This window comes from Coregonus clupeaformis, unplaced genomic scaffold (genome assembly GCF_020615455.1).
Source record: "Coregonus clupeaformis isolate EN_2021a unplaced genomic scaffold, ASM2061545v1 scaf2764, whole genome shotgun sequence".
Lineage (NCBI taxonomy): Eukaryota > Metazoa > Chordata > Actinopteri > Salmoniformes > Salmonidae > Coregonus > Coregonus clupeaformis.
The window spans coordinates 48,687-63,430 of NW_025536218.1; the positions used below are offsets into that span (position 1 = coordinate 48,687).

At 40.1% G+C, this 14,744-nt stretch overlaps 2 protein-coding genes and 1 non-coding gene across 3 annotated transcripts; 2 read left to right on the forward strand and 1 right to left on the reverse strand.

Annotated features, from left to right (window-relative positions):
• The first annotated feature begins 5,217 nt into the window (after nt 1-5,217).
• Nucleotides 5,218-6,596, forward strand: LOC121558553 (equistatin-like). Its single transcript, XM_041871929.1, has 4 exons — nt 5,218-5,279; nt 6,006-6,137; nt 6,271-6,359; nt 6,460-6,596. Exons 1-4 carry the CDS (start codon nt 5,228-5,230, stop codon nt 6,469-6,471), a joined length of 285 nt encoding a protein of 94 aa, XP_041727863.1. The 5' UTR covers nt 5,218-5,227; the 3' UTR covers nt 6,472-6,596.
• Nucleotides 6,597-6,929: 333 nt separating this feature from the next.
• Nucleotides 6,930-6,999, forward strand: trnag-ucc. The gene has a single exon. It is a non-coding gene; the product is annotated as a tRNA-Gly (tRNA).
• A 4,538-nt stretch (nt 7,000-11,537) lies between these two features.
• LOC123489121 (ladderlectin-like) lies at nt 11,538-14,418 on the reverse strand. The gene is made up of 5 exons (XM_045219808.1): nt 14,364-14,418; nt 14,128-14,225; nt 13,795-13,944; nt 11,867-11,978; nt 11,538-11,756 (listed from the first exon to the last, which is right to left on the reverse strand). The coding sequence occupies exons 1-5, from the start codon at nt 14,416-14,418 to the stop codon at nt 11,686-11,688; spliced, it is 486 nt and encodes a 161-aa protein (XP_045075743.1). The 3' UTR covers nt 11,538-11,685.
• Nucleotides 14,419-14,744: the final 326 nt, after the last annotated feature.

Here is a 14,744-nt window from a genome sequence, read left to right on the forward strand (position 1 = left end):
TATACAGGCTATAGGAATGAACCATCTCTAAACAATAACATCTACTGGTAAAGTGTGTATACAGGCTATAGGAATGAACCATCTCTAACCAATAACATCTACTGGTAAAGTGTGTATACAGGCTATAGGAATGAACCATCTCTAACCAATAACATCTCCTGGTAAAGTGTGTATACAGGCTATAGGAATGAACCATCTCTAAACAATAACATCTACTGGTAAAGTGTGTATACAGGCTATAGGAATGAACCATCTCTAAACAATAACATCTACTGGTAAAGTGTGTATACAGGCTATAGGAATGAACCATCTCTAAACAATAACATCTACTGCATAACTCTCATGTATTCAGTGCAATACAGGCACTTATAAACGACATACACATGGAGTATCTGAAATATACAAACTGCAGCAGTACTCTACAGCTACAGATGTAATAAGGTATTTAGGCCAAAGGCAATTGCTAAAATGTAGCATTGTTTTGTTTGATAAAATCAATTTTTATATTAAAATGTAGGAACTGGGTTCTACAGTTTGAACCCCTGCTGTCTCTGGCTCCACACCCACCCCGCCCGGCCATCTAGATGTGTGAAAGTTAGTTTATAAGCTAATGATCCATCATGTATGACAATCCTGGAAGTGTGTAAACTTACATTTTGTATTACCATATCATTTTTGTATGTTCTCTGTAGTTATGTACTTGAAAATGTATCAATCGACCAATTTGGCACATTTGGGCAGACTTGAAACACAATAGTCCAGTACTCAACGTGACCAAGACAAAGGAGATGATTGTGGACTACAGGAAAAAAAAGAGGACTGAGCACGCCCCCATTCTCATCGACGGGGCTGTAGTGGAACAGGTTGAGAGCTTCAAGTTCCTTGGTGTCCACATCACCAACGAACTATCATGGTCCAAACACACCAAGACAGTCGTGAAGAGGGCACGACAAAGCCTATTCCCCCTCAGGAGACTAAAAAGATTTGGCATGGGTCCTCAGATCCTCAAAAAATTCTACAGCTGCACCATCGAGAGCATCCTGACTGGTTGCATCACCGCCTGGTATGGCAACTGCTTGGCCTCTGACCGCAAGGCACTACAGAGGGTAGTGCGTACGGCCCAGTACATCACTGGGGCAAAGCTCCCTGCCATCCAGGACCTCTATACCAGGCGGTGTCAGAGGAAGGCCGTCAAAATTGTCAAAGACTCCAGCCACCCTAGTCATAGACTGTTCTACATTTTATTTTATTTTTTACATTTTTAGTCATTTAGCAGACGCTCTTATCCAGAGCGACTTACAGTTAGTGAATACATATATATATGTTTTATACTGGCCCCCCATGGGAATCGAACCTATCAACTGAGCTACATCCCTGCCGGCCATTCCCTCCCCTACCCTGGACGACGCTGGGCCAATTGTGCGCCGCCCATGAGTCTCCCGGTCGCGGCCGGCTGCGACAGAGCCTGGATTCGAACCAGGATCTCTAGTGACACAGTTTGCACTGCGATGCAGTGCCTTAGACCACTGCGCCACTCAGGAGACTTAGTTCTCTCTGCTACCGCACGGCAAGCGGTACCGGAGTGCCAAGTCTAGGTCCAAAAGACTTCTCAACAGCTTCTACCCCCAAGCCATAAGACTCCTGAACAGCTAATCATGGCTACCGGACTATTTGCACTGCCCCCCACCCCATCCTTTTACGCTGCTGCTACTCTGTTAAGTATTTATGCATAGTCACTTTAACTCTACCCACATGTACATATTACCTCAACTACCTCAACTAGCCGGTGCCCCCCGCACATTGACTCTGCAACGGTACCCCCTGTATATATAACCTCCCTACTGTCACTTTATTTTACTGTATATATAGCCTCCCTACTGTCACTTTATTTTACTTCTGCTCTTTTTTTCTCAACACTTTTTTTGTTGTTGTTTTATTCTTACTTTTTTTGTTTAAAATAAATGCACTGTTGGTTAAGGGCTGTAAGTAAGCATTTCACTGCAATGTCTGCACCTGTTGTATTCGGCGCATGTGACCAATAAAATTTGATTTGATTTGATTTGCAACGCTTCACTGGCTCAATCTGAAACGTTGCACACACACTGCTGCCATCTAGCGGCCAACATCTAAATTACGCCTAAACTGCAATATTATATTGTGGCCTTTCTCTTACATTTCGAAGATGGAAAACACATGTTTTTTTGTTTGTATTATCTTTTACCAGATCTAATGTGTTATATTCTTCTACATTAATTTCACATTTCCACAAAGTGTTTCCTTTCAAATGGTATCAAAGATATGCATATCCTTGCTCCAGGTCCTGAGCTAGAGGCAGTTAGATTTGGTTATGTTATTTTAGGCGAAAATTGAAAAAAAGGGTCCCATCCTTAAGAGGTTAACTCTACCCACATGTACATGTTACCTCCATTACCTCGACCAACCTGTACCCCGGCACATTGACTCTACCGGTACCCCCCCCTGTATATAGCCTCCCTACTGTTATTTTATTTTAAAATTTGGTGCCCACCACAACCCTAGGAAGGAATATCAATATTTTAAATTAACCCTTTAAATTAACTCTTTAAGACAACAAGTATCATCTTACACAACAAACCTTACAAGATAGGGTACATGCCAAATGGTACTCTTTTCACTATTCCCTATATAGTGCACTACTTTTGACCAGACACCTATGGACAGATTATTATGATATTTATGGTATTTTCTGTGCTTTGCACAATTCTTGCACTAGTAAAATGTGACACTAACTATCTTCTTACACTAGAAATCTTCTTCCACAACATTAGACTAGATGAGGTCAGAGGTCACTACAGCAGCCTGAATGTAGAAGATGGACGTGATAGTAGACTGGTCAGGTTATCAAGGGGGCCTGCTTTAGACTCCAATACTGTGTCCCAAATGAATCCCTTTTCCAGTGCACTACTTTTGACTTTAGTGCATTTATATACAATGCTATTTGGAGAAAAAGAAACTAGCAAAAATGAACCTACCCTGACCCTCAATGTTCAGGTCCTACACTACCCATACCCTCAATGTTCAGGTCCTACTCTACCCAGACCGTCAATGTTCAGGTCCTACTCTACCCAGACCCTCAATGTTCAGGTCCTACTCTACCCAGACCCTCAATGTTCAGGTTCTACACTACCCAGACCCTCAATGTTCAGGTCCTACACTACCCATACCCTCAATGTTCAGGTCCTACACTACCCAGGCCCTCAATGTTCAGGTCGTACACTACCCATACCCTCAATGTTCAGGTCCTACACTACCCATACCCTCAATGTTCAGGTCCTACACTACCCATAACCTCAATGTTCAGGTCCTACACTACCCAGACCCTCAATGTTCAGGTCCTACACTACCCATACCCTCAATGTTCAGGTCCTACACTACCCAGACCCGATTGCTTTGACCCAAAGTTTGGGAACCACTGTAGTAACCTCTCTCTGTTTTGGTTCCTCTCTCTCTCTCTCTCAGCTTCACCACTGAGTGCCACCTCACTGTCTCAATAGCCTACTCTCTGTAAAGCAACGTTATTATGAGAAGTTAGTAGCCTATTCTCTTGCTCCTGTTGAGGTAACATTAGCTTCTTACGTCATCCTTCTAGCTGGCTAAGTAATTCTACCCGTAGTAAACTAAAATCCACTCCATGGTGAAGGAAGTTCATGATGAACTCCATTACCGACTTTTTGCTTTTTTCTGTTTGTCAAATATGGCAACGTAGTGCAAAAGCGCATGTGTCAATTGAATCTCCGATGACGTGGGCCTAGGTCTCGAAAACACTCATTGTCCAATCAAATCACACAATCTACAGAGGGTGTGTCGACCAACAACATTTCACAGATCATTTCAGGTTCAAATAAACACTAAATCTGGCATATAACGTTGTTGACTTGGCACATTTTCTGTCCAGAGATACTGAGCAATAACGAGACAGAGAGAAATCATTTTATAACCTAGGTTTCATTTATAAACCTCATCGGAGATTAAATTGACACAGTTGCCATCTTCGTGACACTGAAATGAGCAAAAAGTCGGTGGTTGTATTTGATTAATGTTTATTGAAAAAGTATGGATGTCACACCTGCTCCAGCGCTTGATGTCGTCGGTCTACTAACCACCCTGTCCTGGCAACCATCATTACACACACCTGGACCTCATCATCACCTTGATTACTCTCCCTTCATATAGCCCTCAGTATCCTCAGTCAACAGGCAGTGTTGGTTTTGTTCAGCTACATGATTTATATGATTAAACTCACCGTCTGCGTCCTGACTCCCGGTGTTACAATGGATTTCAGCAAACAAAGGCAAGTAACTAGAGAGGACAAACATGGATACAAGGTAGGCGTTTCATGATGAAACAGTTTTGAAGTAATGACCTTGGGTGAATCGACGTAGTCGGACCTAGATTCCACAAAGCCTGGTCTCTGCTCCACTCCGTAGGTGGAGTTCACTAGAAACTTCCTTCACCGTGGAGTTTAGTCTGCTATACTAACCAGAGCCCTTCAACGTTACGGCAATAGAAGTCTCTTCCAGCAGCTAGCCACCTGACTGACACATCTATAAGTGACTACCAGTTGTCCACTCGTTCTTTGAGTCTTTTTCATGTTCTTTGGGTTATGTCTGTAGACACGGCAGGAGTCACGGGACGGTTTCAAAATTGCCTATTGTCCGGCATCTCACAGACACTGTCAGCAGCGTCTAGTTTTGCTTACCTCTCTAGTGAGCCAACTCCGAGTTGGGGTAGTTCGTTTCCACGAGAGGGCAGAGTTAGAGTGGTGAATGGTGGTTCGAGAGAGTGGTGAGTATGGTGCTAAAAGTCACATCCGTGCAACAAATCTGGGGGACTTAAATTCTTGATCAACGATGGGAGCAATATTTAGATGTTGACCCATAATAGATTTTCTTTATTTTGGTCCGGACCTCTGTGTCCTCAGATGTAGTTATGGCCATGAACCCATTAATCTACTCCATTGTCCTGTTCTTCCAGAAATACAGAAGCTCATCTCCTCTCCTAGCAACACAACCTCCCCTTCAGCCTTAAGACATTGACCTTTCACCCCACCTTCAATAGAATGAAGACCCTAACACAGGGTTTCCTTAACCTCTCCTCTGGTACCTAAATTCCACTAATTTGAAGTATTACTGTACAATCACAGCTGATTCTAATGGTTAACTAATCTCTCTCTCAGGAGAATATCACCATGGCGACATTGACCATCATTCTGCTTGTCAGCACGGCTTTTGCGTTGGGAGGTAAGCGAGGCATACCTCAGACTTACTCACCACGACATTTTATAAATTGTTTAAACATTGCTGGGAGCTTATCTGTCTTGTTGTTGCATATCCCACTCTCCCTGAGAGTCAGGTCACAGCTATGGTCAGCCATTATCAACGGCAACCCTGGAGCAATTAGGGTTAAGTGCCATGCTCAAGGGCACATAGACAGATATTTCAACTTGTCAGCTCAGTGATTTGAACTAGCAACCTTTCGGTTACTGGCCAAATGCCACTCCTCTAGTTCCAGAGATGTATATTGGTGTTGAGGTGTTCTGATATGAAAGGTTTGGTCCTTCAACTGGATGGATGCATGATTGGATTGTCAACCAACTATTAGGAAATAACACTGATATAATTTACCCCACTTTTACAGTCTTAGTTTCATCAGCTGTTGTACAATATGATGCAAAACTGAATTTTGACTGCACTGGGACTTTAAACAAGTAGCAGAATTTCAATATTTAGCCAGGAAGTCCCTTGAGACTGGTATCTGTTTTTGGAGGGAAACCTAGGTTACATCTATTCCATATAGTAAGCTGCTTTTGACCAGGCCCCATAGGGTGCAATTTGGGACGCACCCCAAGCTTCCAGACTCAACCCAAGCTTTCAGAATGCATGTACAGAAATGTATATTATGTCCATACATTGTCCAGCAATGTTATGTAATGTCCACATTACAATGTGTGTTACCTGTGTATCCAGATTGTACGATACGACCCAAGACCCCCTGTGAGCGTGCTAGAGATGCCATGAAAAACAGGCCGCCTACAGCCTACATCCCAACTTGTGACTGCAAGGGACAATACACCCCTGAGCAATGTTGGGGATCTACAGGTTACCACTCTCTCACACACACTAAATTATCCAAGTCATTTAAAGGTGACAATTCATTTTGTGTTACAGTAACGTTTGTAATTATGTCAATATTGTATACGCAACAGGTTTTTAACATGTCCATTTCTGGTAGGTTCCTGTTGGTGTGTGACCTGTAATGGACAGAAGATCAAGGGTACTGAGACTCCACCAGGCACTGCTCCCATCAAATGTGCCACCCTGGTAAACACACACATTCTCTCTCATTCACTAAATGTTAATTATTTGCTGGTGGTTCTGCATGTTTTTAATGTTTATGTTGTTTTTTTGTCTGTAATTGTAGATTTGCTCGTAGATGAAAGGTGTTGGAATGAAGACGGTAAAAATACTTTGACAGTTTCTTTACTGTCCTACAGGAACTGCTTCCCATTCCATACAAATAAATAAATGAAGAAATCCTGAGAGAATTTAAACTTTTAATGATTGACTTTATTTATTGTTGGTTTGATATGCTGTACAATTTATATGAACCGGTCCATTTCTGGGAAATGGAGGAAGGAATATCAGTCTTTTAAATGAACCCTTTACATTAACTTTAGAAGACAACATATTTTTGGTACAACAAGTACCATCTTACACAAGAAGCCTTACAAGATAGGATGGAAGCCAAATGGTTCTATTCCCTACATAGTACACTACTTTTGACCAGAGCCCTATGGCCAGATTATGGTATTTTTTGTGCTTTGCACAATTCTTGCACTAGTAAAATGTGACACTAAGTACCTTCTTACACTAGAAAACGTACACGATGTCGTGTAGCTCAGTTGGTAGAGCATGGCGTTTCCAACGCCAGGGTTGTGGGTTCGATTCCCACGGGGAGCCAGTATGAAAATGTATGCACTCACTAACTGTAAGTCGCTCTAGAAAAGAGCATCTGCTAAAATGAAACATCTTATTTTGTTTAAGTTCCTAACTTGATTGATAAGATTAGTACAGTTTTTCAGAGAGGACCCCACATTAGAGCCCTGCACGTGAATGAATTTTTAGCCCTACCCATGCCGGTCCTACACTACCCAGGCCCGATTGCTTTTGCTGAAACCCCAAATAACTTCCTCCATTAGTAAGTCCATTAACTGCGCCGCGCCGTCTGTCACTCGGTCCCTGTGCATAGCTCACTCTGCATGCGTTCTGCATGGCTCTGAGTTTCCATATCAACTTCGCCACTTGGGCTGCTCTGCTCATGACACACAAGAGAGCAGTGAGGTGTTAGCTACTTTTCCTCACTCTAAACTCCAAAACTCAAGGAACATTTTCTGTGAAATAATCTTATATTTCACGAGGTTGAATCACTGACACCAAGTTATGATTTTAGCAAACTTTGAAAAGGCATTTGATAAAGTACAACTGGGGTTTATATATAAATTCCTGGAGCATTTCAATTTTGGAGAATCTCTTATGAATTGGGTTAAAATCATGTATAGTAACCCTAGGTGTAAAATAGTAAATTATAGCTATTTCTCCAAAAGTTTTAAACTGTCAAGAGGAGTGAAACAAGGTTGTCCACTATCGGCATATATATTTATTATTGCCATCGAGATGTTAGCTATTAAAATCAGATCCAACAATAACATCAATGGATTAGAAATCCAGGGCTTAAAAACAAAGGTGTCATTGTACGCTGATGATTCATGTTTTCTTTTAAATCCACAACTTGAATCCCTCCACAGCCTTATAGAGGATATAGATACATTTTCTAACGTCTCTGGATTACAACCAAATTATGATAAGTGTACTATATTACGTATTGGATCACAAAATTATTTTTTTACATTACCATGTAGTTTACCAATAAAATGGTCTGATGGTGATGTGGATATACTCGGAATACATATCCCAAAGGAAATAAATGATCTCACTGCAATACATTTTAATAGAAAGTTAGCAAAAATAGATAAGATCTTGTTACCATGGAAAGGTAAATACCTGTCTAACTCTTTAGTATTATCCCAGTTTACCTATTTGCTTATGGTCTTGCCTACGCCGAGCGAACAGTTTAAATTATATGAGAAAAAAATATTCCATTTTATTTGGAACGGCAAGCCAGACAAAATTAAATGGGCCTATTTATATAATGAATATGAATTCGGAGGACAAATTATTAAATATTAAAGCATTAGACCTATCACTAAAAGCTTCAGTCATACAAAAATTATACTTAAATCCGAACTAGTAAGATTGTCTCACCCAATGTTCAGGAAGGGACTTTTTCCCTTTATTCAGATTACAACCCCTCACTTTAAGGTATTTGAAAAGGAAATCATCTCCCAAATATCATTATTTCTAAAACAAGCCATAGAAAGTTGGTTACAATTTCTATTTAATCCTCCAGAAATGACAGAACAAATATTGCAACAAATATTGTGGTTAAACTCAAATATACTAACAGATAAAAAAAAAAAAAATCTTTTTTGAGAGAATGTTTAAAAAAGGTATAATCTTCGTAAATGATATTATCGGTAGGAATGGTGGAGTTATGTCACACATGCAGCTAACAAAAACATATGGGAATGTCTGCTCTACCCAAAAGTACAACCAAATAATTGCAGTATTACCGCAAAATTGGAAGAGGAAAGTGGAAGGGGGAGAAAGTAAGGAACTTGTCTGACTGCATCAAAGAACATAATTGGTTAAAGAAAATTGTGATAAATAAAAAACTTTACCAGTTTAATTTAAGGTCCAAAAGATTGACAGCCATCCCATATAGATTGCAAAATAGTTGGGAAGAGATTTTTGACGTACCGATTCCATGGCATAGTGTTTATGAACTGATATGCAAAACGACGCCGGATTCAAAACGTATAATTTTTTCAATTTAAATTATTATATAAAATTCTTGTCAATCAATAATATAATAATACTTTTAGCAAAAATGTTTATTTTCAAATCACAAACTGTAGAAACAATGAGAATAGAAAGGTTCAAAAACATCACAAAAGTTGGTGTTAAGAGATAGATGGGAGGTGTTGAATGGAGCTGAAGGATGGGACTAATAACAACAACTAATAACAACAAGATAACTAATAATGTAAGACATGCTGTGTCCATAATAAGTATATAGGTTATAGGTTGAGAGCTTTTGTGAAAGAGCACAGTTAGAAAGATATGGCATATAGAAGCATACCAGTTGGACATCATGAAAATGATCCGAGGAAGTTCAGGAGTAAAAACAAACAAAATATAATTATTGACTGTGTCCATAAAATGTATATAGTATGTATAAGCTGGAAGTAGAAGCCTAAGCATTGTTGTTCACTAGTTTACTCCAATTAGGGAGGGATGGTGGGGTTGGAAAGTAATAAAGAACGTACAGTGGGGAGAACAAGTATTTGATACACTGCCAATTTTGCAGGTTTTCCTACTTACAAAGCATGTAGAGGTCTGCCATTTTTATCACCAGCGACAGCCCCGAAACCTGAAGGATCTGGAGAAGGTCTGTATGGAGGAGTGGGCCAAAATCCCTGCTGCAGTGTGTGCAAACCTGGTCAAGACCTACAGGAAACGTATGATCTCTGTAATTGCAAACAAAGGTTTCTGTACCAAATATTAAGTTCTGCTTTTCTGATGTATCAAATACTTATGTCATGCAATAAAATGCTAATTAAATTACTTTAAAATCATACAATGTGATTTTCTGGATTTTTGTTTTAGATTCCGTCTCTCACAGTTGAAGTGTACCTATGATAAAAATTACAGACCTCTACATGCTTTGTAAGTAGGAAAACCTGCAAAATCGGCAGTGTATCAAATACTTGTTCTCCCCACTGTATATATATTTTTAAAGGATATGAAAAAGTATTTGCCCCCTTTCTAATTTTGTCTACTTTTGCATATTTGTGATACTTAATGTTATCAGATCTTCAACCAAAACCTAATATTAGATAAAGGGAACAATAGTGAACAAATAACAACAATTACATATTTACATTGTGTTGCTTTTTAGCAATTTTCATGTAGACTTGATTGTGTGTTTTGGATCATTGTCTTGCTGCATGACCCAGCTGCGCTTCAGCTTCAGCTCACAGACGGATGGTCTGACATTCTCCTGTAGAATTCATGGTTCCTTCTATTAAGGCAAGTCGTCCAGGTCCTGAGGCAGCAAAGCATCCCCAACCATCACACCACCACCACCATGCTTGACCTTTGGTATGATGTTCTTACTGTGGAATGCAGTGTTTGGTTTTCGCCTCTTTTTTCACATCTACTGGTAAAGTATGTATACAGGCTATAGGAATGAACCATATCTAACCAATAACATCTACTGGTAAAGTGTGTATACAGGCTATAGGAATGAACCATCTCTAAACAATAACATCTACTGGTAAAGTGTGTATACAGGCTATAGGAATGAACCATCTCTAAACAATAACATCTACTGGTAAAGTGTGTATACAGGCTATAGGAATGAACCATCTCTAAACAATAACATATACTGGTAAAGTGTGTATACAGGCTATAGGAATGAACCATCTCTAAACAATAACATCTACTGGTAAAGTGTGTATACAGGCTATAGGAATGAACCATCTCTAAACAATAACATCTACTGGTAAAGTGTGTATACAGGCTATAGGAATGAACCATCTCTAAACAATAACATCTACTGGTAAAGTGTGTATACAGGCTATAGGAATGAACCATCTCTAAACAATAACATCTCCTGGTAAAGTGTGTATACAGGCTATAGGAATGAACCATCTCTAAACAATAACATCTACTGGTAAAGTGTGTATACAGGCTATAGGAATGAACCATCTCTAAACAATAACATCTACTGCATAACTCTCATGTATTCAGTGCAATACAGGCACTTATAAACGACATACACATGGAGTATCTGAAATATACAAACTGCAGCAGTACTCTACAGCTACAGATGTAACAAGGTATTTAGGCCAAAGGCAATTGCTTGGAGTCAATCACCATAATGCAGTATGAAACCTAACAAACCCCACAACTCACTAAAATGAACACTGGTAACTTGGTCGGCAGCCAAACTTGCGTCTTAGTCGGGATTGGGTTGGCGGATCGCAGCCAACTTAAGCTGCAGACACCGCCACCTAGGATTTTAGACTAATGGAGTTGACCAAATAGCCTGACATTAGGGAATCAGTTTCAGAAAGCTTTTTAAAGTCAGAAACTAAAGAGTTTTCAGTTAAAAATGTCCCAGTTATACTTTTTGGGAGCGTATGGAATTGGGATACCTTGCTCCAGACCGCGGCGACATTCAAATTAATAATATTTAAAAGAATTCCAAAAGCAAATATTTTCCCTACATGTAATATAAAATGAAAAGCTTATCTATGGAGCGTGCCTCCTTGTTAACATTCATGTTTAATAACCCATGAGACAAAGTAACGTGTACACCAGTTTTATTGACAAGCCACAAAATAATTACTCAACATTTATGACCAACAAATAATCTCCAAAGTATTAGATTTAATCATAAAAAGTGCAGTTAGGATGCTGACAATAGTGTAACATTTTTGGTTTCATCTGATGTGTTGCTGATTTAACTGGTTCTCCGGGAGCACACAGAGGGCAATACGTTTCCACATTCTAGATCGTTCCAGCAGTGTTCACCTTCAGAGGAAACACGGGACAGAAATTAACACCGATGTAAACAGAATATAGTGTGAGATTTGTTAAATGGACTATGAATAAAGTTGAACGTGATAGTGGGCTTACTGTACCTCCAAAGTTCATCACAATACATGGCTCTCTGCCACCATTGTTGTTGGGCTCTCCTTGATTCCAGTTCTGGTAATCAAAGTTAGCTCCATCACTCCAGAACCATAGCCTGTCCTGTGGGGAAGTAGTGAGGTCTCAGAATGAAAGAAATCCCACTGTGTTAATGATACTGATCCATCTACGCTCTTAGAAAATGGGTTTCCAAAAGGGCTCCGTGGCTGTCCCCATAGCAGAACCCTTTATGGATCCAGGTAGAACCCTTGGAAAGGGTGAAACTTTCCCTCTGTGGAAAAGTGTTATTCAAAAGGGTTCTCCTATGGGGACAGCCGAAGAACCGTTTTTGGTTCTAGACACTAGACCCAGTGTGTTAGTGAATACTGATCTTTCTTACAATACTACCCCACTATAACCCAGCATGTGTTAATGGACACTGCAGTGGCAACAATCAATAACTCCCAAACAAACGTACTGCAGTAGAGCACTTTTTACCAGAAAATGTGGATTGACCTAACAGTTGTGCAATGTTGGTCAAAGATAATTCAGAACGTGTCACAGCTGTATGGACGCCAAAGCTGCTGCCATCATGCTGGCAGAGTCACTAAACACAAATACTGCATTTATAGATGGTACATGGAGTGTGCCCCTGGCAGTCCAGGAACTCTTATTTAAATGATCTTTTGCTACTTCAGTAAATTTTAAATTCAACGTAGTTCTCATTATCTGCTGCTCAACATGTGAAAACGCATCTACGTTTTTTAGAAAAATATATAAAGCTCAAAATGTTACCCGATGACATCAAAAGTTCAAACAATGATTTGCGGAGACATCAGGCGCAAGAAAATACTCTGGCTAGAAACTGTTGGTCACTTTTAATCCTACCCTGTGATGTTTTTTAACGACACTTCTTAACCATAGATCCCATAGTTCTCACATTACTCGTTTCAGGAAACTAGGCGTATGTCGTTGGTCATTACTTCACAGGAGAGCAATTTGAAAGTAAACTATTTTTTAAATCAAAGTGGATTTTGGCAGAAATACCTTCTGGAACCCGAACTTAGATGTGCCTTAATAACAAACTTTAAGGCCATTTGTAAATGCAAATTAAAAGAGCCTAGTTGGTTTAGCCACAGAAAAAGACAGCAACATGCCTGCTAGCCATAATTGGCTGAGATAAGGAGTGAGCTAGAGATGCCGAGAGGAGTTCAGATTGGTCTGCCATATAGCACGCTTCGGTCTATTTGAGCTGGTCAGTATGTGTAGGTAATCCTGTCTAATGAGACTATTTATATCACGTAGTTCAACTACATAAGTGTTGCTCTCCACATTCTGGAGGACAAAGTTTTAAAATCAGTGGAATTAGAGTATGATAGCTAAGGAGATGAGAAAACACCCATCTCCAGATTACATCTTCAAACTAAGGGCAACCATGGCATCCGTGACAGGGTGAAGCGTCAAGCAATGTATACGGTTAAGATATGTAGCTAGCTACATTTTCAGATATGACACGTTACTAATTTTGACAAAGTCGTTTTCATTTTAAGTTGACGTGTACTGTTAGCTACCTAGCTAGCAGTGAACCTGGTTGGTTAGCTACCTGCAGATTCATGCATGGTAGTAACATCATGAGTTGGGATTATGGTTCAATGTTTAAATTAGCTACATGTTTTAAGAGACTCCACTACGCATGTAACCATTTCAATAGACTGTCACTGCGACAGCTGAATAACATACAAAGGCGCAACACCCGTTGAATATGGCCGGTAAAAGTAAATGTCTGCAAAAAAAGTGTAAATTGTTGGCAGCACCATAGTTGCATTCACCAAGGTTCTGAATAACATGAAAACAGCAGAATGTTACTGGGTGACAGTCACTTGAGTCATTTTCTATTAAGGCATTAAATCGCTCTGACTTAAGTATGATAACTGGGTACCTTTCCCACCAGTCCCGGAATAGTATCAAATCCTCCAAGCCAGGTAGCAGTGAAACTTCCAGTCTTGGAAGACACCACCATCTGTAGAAATTGATTCTCCTCAGAGCTATGTACAGACGCCAGGTTTGCGCCAAGGGACATACAATGCCACTAGAGAAAGCAGTAGAAAGGGACAAATGCATTTCATAATGATTAAAAGGGAAGTTCAGTATTTTACATGAGGCATGTGTTGCCAGTATAGAAAATATAACTTCTAAGGTAATGTCAAAGAAAATAGTTGATTTCAAGTACACTTTATTTTCCTTATTTCACAGTAGATGGTAAGCATGATACCTCTGCTTCAGGCCAGTTCCTTGCAGTCTTGACAAACATGAAGCAGCGTGATCCATAGTCAGTCCAACCGGAGGGACACAAGCGGATTCCTGATGAAACTGTAAAGATTAGTTGCAGCCGGCTTTAAAGGCTAGTCGAGACGGCTCTACAAATCACAACTACAATATTATTAGTATGTCAATCAGTCACCTCTGCTACAACAAATACAGAATGAATCATGTAAAGTGGACTCTTACTTGCGTCTCCCAGAGCAAAGGCAGCACTGAGAAGCAGAATGGTCAACGTGGCCATGGTGAGTCTCCTGAGAGAGAAGCCATGAAGACAAATTCAGTGAGTCCTTCAGAGTGTAGGGGAGTGCAGTGTTCCCCTAACCTCACCAAGTACCCCAGCCATTCCACGTATCAGATGTATTCCAGTACTACCTAATCAGAGCAGATTCAACTGATGAAGGGCTAAGGAATACCAGGTATCTTCCTCCACATACAGTAGATCACCACAGGAATATGTCTGCTTTCCAAAATGGCACCCTATTCCCTATGCAGTGAGGAGAATTTCTGGGGGGTTGGGGGGTATTTCTCTCCACTCATACAGAAGTAATTTAGGCCTAGTTCACAAAT

What these genes read in the sequence shown, in the direction of transcription:
- LOC123489121 (XM_045219808.1), bottom strand. Translation starts at nt 14,418, where the DNA reads ATGGCCACGTTGACCATTCTGCTTCTCAGTGCTGCCTTTGCTCTGGGA. An exon ending in CTTTGCTCTGGGAGACGCAA is followed by an intron (nt 14,226 to 14,363) that starts GTAAGAGTCCAC and finishes TAATCTTTACAG; the next exon opens with TTTCATCAGGAATCCGCTTG. An exon ending in TTCCGGGACTGGTGGGAAAG is followed by an intron (nt 11,979 to 13,794) that starts GTACCCAGTTAT and finishes ACTTCCCCACAG; the next exon opens with GACAGGCTATGGTTCTGGAG.
- LOC121558553 (XM_041871929.1), top strand. Translation starts at nt 5,228, where the DNA reads ATGGCGACATTGACCATCATTCTGCTTGTCAGCACGGCTTTTGCGTTG. An exon ending in CACGGCTTTTGCGTTGGGAG is followed by an intron (nt 5,280 to 6,005) that starts GTAAGCGAGGCA and finishes CTGTGTATCCAG; the next exon opens with ATTGTACGATACGACCCAAG. An exon ending in GCAATGTTGGGGATCTACAG is followed by an intron (nt 6,138 to 6,270) that starts GTTACCACTCTC and finishes CATTTCTGGTAG; the next exon opens with GTTCCTGTTGGTGTGTGACC.